This window comes from Arachis hypogaea, chromosome 20 (assembly GCF_003086295.3).
Source record: "Arachis hypogaea cultivar Tifrunner chromosome 20, arahy.Tifrunner.gnm2.J5K5, whole genome shotgun sequence".
Lineage (NCBI taxonomy): Eukaryota > Viridiplantae > Streptophyta > Magnoliopsida > Fabales > Fabaceae > Arachis > Arachis hypogaea.
This window is the reverse complement of record NC_092055.1, coordinates 109,011,757-109,021,808: the sequence shown is the minus strand read 5'-3', so window position 1 is coordinate 109,021,808 and position 10,052 is coordinate 109,011,757. Positions and strand designations below refer to the sequence as shown.

General features: G+C 35.8%; 1 protein-coding gene across 1 annotated transcript; it reads left to right on the top strand.

Moving 5' to 3' along the window:
• Positions 1-405: 405 nt before the first annotated feature.
• On the top strand, positions 406-3,647 carry LOC112783798 (uncharacterized). Its single transcript, XM_025826872.3, has 9 exons — positions 406-784; positions 866-988; positions 1,704-1,784; positions 1,873-1,961; positions 2,071-2,145; positions 2,621-2,682; positions 2,761-2,817; positions 2,956-3,135; positions 3,297-3,647. Exons 2-9 carry the CDS (start codon positions 866-868, stop codon positions 3,374-3,376), a joined length of 747 nt encoding a protein of 248 aa, XP_025682657.1. The 5' UTR covers positions 406-784; the 3' UTR covers positions 3,377-3,647.
• The last annotated feature ends 6,405 nt before the right edge of the window (positions 3,648-10,052 follow it).

The following is a 10,052-nucleotide window of genomic DNA, read 5'->3' as shown; positions in this document are numbered from 1 at the left end:
TAATAAAATATAATAAATTTAAATATTTAATAATTTTTTAATTATAAAAAATATTTATATATTTGTTTATGTTTTAACATATTAAGACAGGCTTATAAGACTCGTTTGGGTCTAATCTATTAATAAATTTAGAGTTTTAAAATAATTATAATTTGAACTTATTTTATAATAAATTTGGGTTTGTTTGGACGTCGAAAAAGATATTTTTTAAAAGATTTTTTATAAAAATAAAAGTAATTTTATGTTTGGATATCTCATATAAAAAGATCTTTTTATCTATTAATTGTGTTTGTATAAAATAAGAAAAGTATATTTTTTATTCATTTATTATGTGAAAAATATTTTTTTTTAAAAAAAAAATACAAGTTACATGCTATTAAGGATAGTTATAGTGAGAAGGTTTGTAAGTTACACGCGAAGGGAGATAGGATTGGGCCTTATTAAAGAGAGAGGCCCATGAAATGTGAAGGTTTGTTGGGGGATGGCGGTGTGATCGGCGATAAGACCGGGGCCAGAGTAGCCCTACTCATGTGCCAAGTTCTCCTGGAAAGAAACAGCCACATAACACCTTCTGTTTCGGGCCCTAACTTGAAATCTCACAACACTCGACCTGCCTCACCTCTCCGAGACTGCGTCACTTAGCTACTCAGCACTCAGCACTCGCCAAACACCACCTTAGCAACCATATCCCCCTTCCAATCCTCACCCTTCACACGCTTCAGCTTGATACTCCCCTTCCCTTATCTCCCCTTCCCTTTCTCCTTCCCTCTCAACACACACAAAGGTCTTTTCTCTCAATCCAGCTCCTCTTTTTGGTGAAAATAAAAAGTTAAATGATGTTTGCTATGGTTTTGATTTTTGACAGATGGATAGGTATCAGAGGGTGGAGAAGCCCAAGGCAGATAGCCCTATCAACGAGAACGAGATACGCATCACTACACAAGGCAGGATGAGGAACTACATCACCTACGCCACCACTCTCCTTCAGGTATTTCATTAATTGAATTCTCTCATTACTACACAAACCTTACAATCCAATTGTAGTGAGAGTGTGAGGGCCAATTAAATTTCAGGAATCCAAACGATTTTGTAATAAAGCAAAGAGCACTTGCGATGCATGCTTGTCGAAATTCGGATTCCGATCGTGAATCGGAAAGATACAAGATTAATTAGGATGAATGATTTAACGTATTTTTCTATTAAGCAAACATTCAAAATAAACTGTGTTAGCATTTTACAGTAACGAGTAAATTCATTGTACAATTAACAAACTAAATTCTAGATATTTTAGTATCTCATAATTATAATTATAATTATAAATTATAATCACGTAAAAGGTTCTTTTTATATGAGTCTCAGATTTTCTTGTGCGGAGGTGGGGTTGGCCACTGATGTACTTGATGGTGGAGACACAAAAAAAAAAAAAAAAAAAAAAATAAAGAAAAAACAAATAAAAGAAGACACAATTAGTAAAATTCTTCCCTTATTTTTTTGTTTCATTTACTCTCTTCTTTGCTTTGAACTATGAACTATTTGTCTCTGTTTACATAAACTCTTAGTTGGTTTACTTAACTATTGTAAATTGATTTTCTGCTGATGCTGGGATTTCTCCTTTCTATTGTACTTGGGATGTCTTTAGCAAGTATGAATTTCTAGAATCAGGCTAATATTGTATCATTTTTTTTAACTTGTATGTTCTGTAGGAGAAAGGATCTGAGGAAATTGTTCTTAAAGCAATGGGACGTGCTATCAATAAGACTGTGATGATTGCTGAGCTGATCAAGGTGGGAAGGCAGATTATCTTTACTTAGATATGCTGGTCTTCATATTTTTATTTTTGGGTTTTGTGAGTGATCGGTTTACTTGTTTCAGAGAAGGATTGTAGGTCTGCATCAGAACACACAAATCGGATCAACTGATATAACTGACACATGGGAGCCACTAGAAGAAGGCCTTCTTCCGTATGTGTTTTTTATTTTAATTTTGGTTTCTATTATGCTATCCTTCAAAATTCAGATGCTTAATTTCTGTTTGCATGGGAGTGATCAATTGGCTTTGTGTTTTGATCAGTTTGGAGACTACTCGTCATGTTTCAATGATCACAATTACTTTGTCAAAGAAAGAATTGGATACATCCTCGACAGGGTAAGAACTTTTAGTGGATAGATGCTTTGTATGGGTTTTGTTATTTATGAGTCAAGCTATCACTAGTTGACTTAACACTGACTTCATTACTCTCTTTCGTATATCATAACCATACATGTTATGCTCATAAATCAAATGTCTTTTTAACTTCTGCTGTGATGCTGTTTGATATTAATTGATAGACAGAACTGCAACTTAGGTCGACAATAACTTGCCAAGTTTATTTGTTTATATATTCAATGCAGCCATAAGTTTGTAAGGTCTTCTTGTTTGCCAATTGTCATTATATTTAAAAACTACAGGATCAACATAGGGTGTTAATCACAGTATGCTGCTAAATCTAAGTAAAATCCAAACATAATCCTAATAAGATTTATACCTGGGTCAAATGTGCTCTGCCTTTGCTTTATATTTATTGAGTAGATTTTAGATATGTTTAATATTGGCAAGATTCTAAGTAAATTTCATCACGCAGGTACCAAGTTCCTCTTCCAGCTGATCAAGTAAAACCTCTAAATGAATATGAAGAGGAAGGAGGTAAATTAATAAGTTCTATAATATTCAGGAAATCTGCATGACTATCATGCCTTTCTCACTGTAATTTATCTGATACAGAAGGCTCACCAAGGATGCGAGGAAGAGGTCGAGGTCGTGGAAGGGGCAGGGGCAGAGGTATTTCAAGTTCTTTATATAATTTACTTCACTGTAGTTGGATGTAGTTTAGATGTAAGAATTATAAAAAAAAAATTGTGTTCTAGGAGGTTTCTTTGAAATACCATACTTGCTAACAGCACAGTATATTCTATGTAGGAATGTACAATGGGGGTATGGAATATGGTGATGGTTGGGATGGTGGGCGAGGATATGGTGGCAGAGGGCGTGGCCGTGGAAGGGGTCGTAGTTTCCGGGGACGAGGACGTGGCTATGGTGCCCAGCCAGTTGGGTACTACGACTATGGTGAATATGATGCACCACCACCTGCTCCACGTGGTAAGTGCGCATTCTTATATTTGAATTTAATGGCACATATTGCACTGCCACACAAGTAACAGGAAACGTTTCCTTATTTGAACCTTTTAACTTCCTTGAGGCTTATTGTTCCATTTCGTTTCAGCATTTAAGATTTTATAACTTCTTTGATGGTTGTGCAGGCCGTGGACGTGGAAGGGGAAGAGGCCGTGGACGTGGTCGTAATATTAGAGATGGAGCAGGCCGGGGAGCAGCTGCTTGATCAAGTTGTTGTTGGTTATAGTGTATATGTTTCAGTTAGATGGTTGCCTGTGCTTGGTTCTTTATGGGACATGCTTTAATATTAGTTTGAAGTGTTCGTGTTGCAGCCATGTTCCTGCAATTTTGTTTCTTTTATTTTCTTCTGTAACCTCTTTGATTTCCCAAGTTCTTTAGATTCAATTAGTTAGCTTTCCATTGTCTCAGACTACAAAGAAGGAGAATCATAATTGTAAAATTTTTTAACACGTAATTATAGCAGTAAGTTTTCTTAAGTGGATCTTGTGTTTCTGTTGCAATTTTGGATACGAATTATTAGCGATAAATTAGTATCGTCTCATATGGATCTTATATATGGATTTCAGCTATTCAGGTTTGCTAATAAAAAATATTTGGAATTAAATTCAAAGAAATATCTTTTGAATTCAAGCCACTTGAAATTTACGGGTATCGAAAATGACATTTTAGTTACAGAAGGCTTCCTGGCCCTGGTATTGTGGATAAAACATCATTAAGATTAAAATTGTTGGCGGTTAAATTTATTTTTTTATGGTAGATTGTGATTTACAACCGTAGCAGCTCGGATTATTAATAATAATTAATGATTAAGAAGCCAACTAATAATAAAGCAGTGGCAGATTTCCTTTATTATATAGCAAGATAAAACTTTAATAGCATATCATGTAAATGACCTAGTTATTTAAGATGGTGTTTAAAAAGGAGACAAAAATGAGATATAAACTATAATATTTAGGATAAAGTATACAAAACTAAGTTATGTTCCAAGGTAAAGTATACATAACTAACTTATATTTCAGATATTTCAGTAGCTTATTCGTTTAAGATAAAAATAAATAAATAAATAAAAAATACCCTAACCGTCAACAACTGTCATTATCGGCGAGCATTGTTCCTAGCTTATGAAATTCCTATCCTTAAATATTCGACAGTCACCAAGGACCTCCCGGAAACCTCCACGGAGACGAAGCAGCGCTCCTAATGGCAGACGAAGCAGGCATGAAGCTGTCCTCGGGGCGAACAGCGTTGAAGCCAACTGCGATTAGCTTCAGGAGGATGAGAACCTCCCTGTGTTCTTTCTTCTTTCCCACTATTGTTCTACTTTTTATTTTGATTTTGAAGTCCTCTTCTTATGTTATGAGATTGTTAAATATGATTTTGACATATGTTTATGAGATTATTGTTGTTGGTGGTAGAATTTGGTGATGACAGAGGTATGGTGGTGGAGTGAGAGGTGGGGTGAGATTGGGGATGAAGGATAGACTTAGAATATGACATTTGTAATGAGGGAATTTTAGGAAAAAGATATTAATGAAGTTCAGTCTTCGTCCCTAAAATTTCAGTTCCTTTTGTCTCCACTTTCTAGAGGTGCTAAAAGGACTGAAATTTTGTGTCTCATGGCTGAAATTTTAGATTCAATCTCTGGCTACCAAGCACAATATTGAGTCCTAGTCCCCCAATCTTAGTCCAAATACCTCATACCAAACTCTACCTAAGAGATTAGCCTCACATACCATCATTTATTATTGGTATTACGTTCGCACGCGTGCAACTCCACACACACATCCAAGTTATTGTGAATTGCTTTCAAAAATGGAATTGGTCCTCTTAATTTTTTTTCAATTGATGTTAAATATGATCTTTTGTCATTTAACTCTTCTTTTACATACTTTTTCTTAATCTCATTTAAAAGATATATGATAGGAGATCATATTTTACTAATTAACATGTGCTTTTAAGGTACATATTAAGATTATTACTAAGACAATGAGCAAAGAGAAAAAATATATATAGAATGTGTATTGTGTATTATTCATTGTGTATCAAAATATATATATATATATATATATATATATATGGAATGTGTATTGTGTATTATTCATTGTGTATCAATATATATATATATATATATATATATATATATATATATATATATATATATATGCATCTTTTGATGCATACGGTTCACAAAAGATCGCAAAAAAAAAAATCAATATGTAGATTTCAACCCCTTTTTTATTACTTTATGACTCTTATGGCTTTGCTCCTTTACTTCTGTTGTCGGCATACCGGTCTTGGCCTTTTGCTCTTGAGACAACTCGGGAAATCAAGGAATTTCGTCCTAAGGTAGCGAAATTCCTTGTCGGGTAAGTTCCGACCCGCACGAAAGGAGTAACGATCTGGGCACTGTCTCGGAGAGAGGTTCGGTGAAATAGACATATCTGTGAAGATGCGGACTACCTCCACAATATATATATATATATATATATATATATATATATATATATATATATATATATATAAGAAGTATTCTGTACACCTCATCATAATTCTAACAAACCAGAGAAACCCATAACAAATTCTTATCCTAACAAAAAGATTTTATATGATGAGTCACTACTTTTAGAAAGAAAACAAAATATCGTGTATGAAGAGAGGTGAGGATGATTTAATCTGGTTGGGCCTGGTCTTTTTTATATTGGGTCAATAATGTTGACTAGTTTAATATGTTCCCACAACCTAGAGGATGGTATATGTCAAGAATATCTATCTTGTAAAGATTGATGTGAAAGAGTTAAGTAGAAAGATGCTTGGTGAATATGGCCACAAGTTGACCTAGAAGGAACATAAAGAAGCTTTCTTATCCTAGCTTGAGCCTTTTGGCGTACCAAATAGCAATCTACTTCCAAATGTTTAGTGTGCTCATGAAAACTAGATTCACAGCAATATGTAATGCACTTTGGTTATCAAGAAATAAAAGAGGAGGGCAAGCACAAGATATTAAGGAATTTCAGCAAATTGAGGATCCATAAAAGCTCACAAATGGTACTAGCAATATCCCGATATTCTACTTTGGTGAAAGAACGAGCAACCGTGGTCTAGTTCTTAGTTTTCCAAGACACGAAGGAATCACCTAAAAATAAACAATAGCTAGTTAAAGACCGACGTATATTTGGGCAACCCGTCTAATCTAAGTTACTAAAACCACAAATTAGATGATTGGAACTCCTAGGAAAGAAAAGTTCCTTGCCATGACTAGTCTTAAGATATCGAAGGAACACAGACAACTGCTCTGTAATGAGCTTGAGTCAGAGTTGCTAATAATTGACTAAGCTATTGAGTTGCATAAGTAATATTCGAACAAGTGGTTGTCAAATAAATTAAACGACTAACCAAATGACAATACACAAAAGGATCCAGAAGAAGAGGATTATCAACTGAGAGAGTTTGGTTGTGTTATCCATAGGAACACTAATAGGCCTGGCTCCCAAAAGATCGGAATATGTCAAAAGATCTAAGCAGTATTTATGCTACGAAAGTGTAACCCCTTTACTAGAATGAGCCACCTCAATGCCCAAAAAATACTTTAATATTCCAATATCTTGATGATGCGGATTTTACATACCACAGCTTACCGGCAAGTGCACCGGTCATACCAAATAATAAACTCAGGTGAGTGAGCGTCGATCCCACGAGGATTGATGGACTAAGCAAGCAATGATTGGTTAGTTGTTCTATTTAGATAAGTTGAAATGAGAGTTTTGAGTGTCAAATAGCATAAAAGACAATGAAGTAAGAAGAGAAAACAGTAGATGATTGAGAAAATTGTATGAGAATGGAGTTAAGGCTTTGGAGATGTCTAAATGTCCGGATTAATATTCAATGTCAATTACCTTGATCATGCAAAGATTGAGTTTATGGCAAACCCTAAGTGATTGGATTCCTATCCCTAGGCAATTCAATATCCTCTAATCCAACCAACTGTCAATTCCTTGATCAATCAATTGTATTAGTGGGTTAAGTTCAAATTTCGATTTATAAGCCACATAAACCCTAAGAACCCAAAGATGATGCAGTTATATGTCATGTACCACATTAAGTCCAGATAATTAAGGAGTTGTGAGAAAGGGTTTCAAGATGTAATTCTAGTGATATAACTTTTTTAAGATTCAGAAGAATTCAATTTATAATAGAGTTATTTTCCAATACTCACTAACCCGTAGGATGAAGAACGAAACCAATTCTTAAACATAAATCAATGCATTAATCAAGAGTAGAAGAATAAATAATTATTAATCTATCAAAGTAAACAGAGCTCCTAACTTTAACAATGGAGGTTTAGTGGCTCATAGTGTAGAGAAAACCCTAGGAGAGAAAAAACTGTAAATTACAGAATGAGAAAAATTAGGAGAAGAGAAGTCCCCGCGAGGGTAAATCTCTATCCTATTTATAGTCCTAATTGAAATTGATTTAAAAATTAAATTAAGACCTAATGAATCTTTTCTAATTAGTTATTTGATTTGAAATCAAATCATGTAGCCTTCCGTTGATTCTTGCTGCACGTGTGGTCCCCCTTCAAAATCTCGCTATAGGCGCTAAATGCCAGTGAGTAGGCGTTTAGCATCCAACATCCAGAAAGCCTTGCACAATTTACGAGGCCCTCAGCACTAAACGTTGAGTCGTGGCATTTAGTACCACCTGTCCAGAGAAGAATTGGTCTTGTTACGCTCTTACAATCGTGCGTACGTGCAGCATGTGTATACCCATGACTTCTTTTTGCTGCACCAGTGATGCGTATGCATGAGCCTCCTTTGTTTCTTCATGCATTTTTCACCAATTCTTCATCCGAATGCTACCTGAAATCAACAAATAACTATAGAAACTCAAAGTAGCATTCAATGGGGGTATAATCCACTAAAATCCTTAAAAAATCAACAGAATGTCATATAAATTATACAGAAAAGATACTAATGATGCTTGGTGCACGAATTGTGAATCACACTTTTCACAACTAGTACCACTAACCAGCAAGTGCACTGGGTCGTCCAAGTAATACCTTACGTGAGTAAGGGTCGAATCCCACAGAGATTGTTGGTTTGAAGCAAGCTATGGTTATCTTGTAAATCTTAGTTAGGAGGTCAATTATAATTATCAGTTGACTTGCAAATGAACAAGGGAACATAAAATAAATACTTGGTATGTAATAATGGAGAATGTGTTGGAGTTTTGGAGATGCTTTGTCTTCTGAATCTCTGCTTTCCTCCGCCTTCTTGTCCATGCACGCACGTTCCTCCTATGGCAAGCTGTGTGTTGGTGGATCACCGTTGTCAATGGCTACCATCTATCCTTCCAGTGAAAAGGGTCCAAGTGCGCTGTCACCGCACGGCTAATCATCTGCAGGTTCTCAATTGTACCGGAATAGGATTTACTATCCTTTTGTGTCTGTCACTACGCCCAGCACTCGTGAGTTTGAAGCTCATCACAGCCATTCAATCCCAGAATCCTACTCGGAATACCACAGACAAGGTTTAGACTTTCCGGATTCTCATGAATGCTGCTATCTATCTAGCTTATACCACGGAGATCCTGATTAAGGAATCTAAGAGATATTCATTCAATCTGATGTAGAACGGAAGTGATTGTCAGACACACGTTCATGGATTGAGGAAGGTGATGAGTGTCACAGATCATCACCTTCTCCATAATTAGGTGTGAATGGATATCTTAGATAGGAACACGCATGTTTGAATGGAAAACAGAAATACTTGCATTAATTCATTGAAACACAGCAGAGCTCCTCACCCCCAACAATGGAGTTTAGAGACTCATGCCGTCAAAGAGTACAAAGTTCAGATCTAAAAATGTCATGAGATACAAAATAAGTCTCTAAAAGTTGTTTAAATACTCAACTAGTAACCTAGGTTTACAGAAAATGAGTAAACTATGATAGATAGTGCAGAAATCCACTTCTGGGGCCCACTTGGTGTGTGCTGGGGCTGAGACTAAAGCTTTCACGTGCCTGGGGCTGTTTTGGGCATTCAACGCCAGCTTTGGATCCTTTTCTGGCGTTGAACTCCAACTTGCAACTTGTTTCTGGCGCTGGACGCCAGAATTGGGCAGAGAGCTGGCGTTGAACGCCAGTTTACGTCGTATATCCTTGAGCAAAGTATGGACTATTATATATTGCTGAAAAGACCTGGATGTCTACTTTCCAACTCAATTGGAAGCACGCCATTTAAAGTTTTGTAGCTCCAGAAAATCCATTTTGAATGCAGGGAGGTCAGAATCCAACAACATCAGCAGTCCTTTTTCAGCCTGAATCAGATTTTTGCTCAGCTCCCTCAATTTCAGCCAGAAAATACCTGAAATTACAGAAAAACACACAAACTCATAGTAAAGTCCAAAAATGTAGATTTTGCCTAGAAACTAATGAAAATAAACTAAAAACCAACTAAAACATACTAAAATCTATATGAAATTAACCCCAAAAAGCGTATAAAATATCCGCTCATCACAACACCAAACTTGAACTGTTGCTTGTCCTCAAGCAACTATACAAATAAAATAGAAGACTAATAAGTCAAGAAGCAATAATATCTCAGAGTTTTTGAGTGAAGCTCAGATTCTAATTAGATGAGCGGGACTAGTAGCTTTTTGCTTCCGAACAGTTTTGGCATCTCACTTTATCCATTGAAGCTCAGAGTGATTGGCATCTATAGGAACTTAGAATTCAGATAGTGTTATTGATTCTCCTATTTCAGTATGATGATTCTTGAACACAACTACTTTATGAGTCTTGGCCGTGGCCCTAAGCACTTTGTTTTCCAGTATTACCACCGGATACATAAATGCCACAGACACATAATTGGGTGAACCCTTTT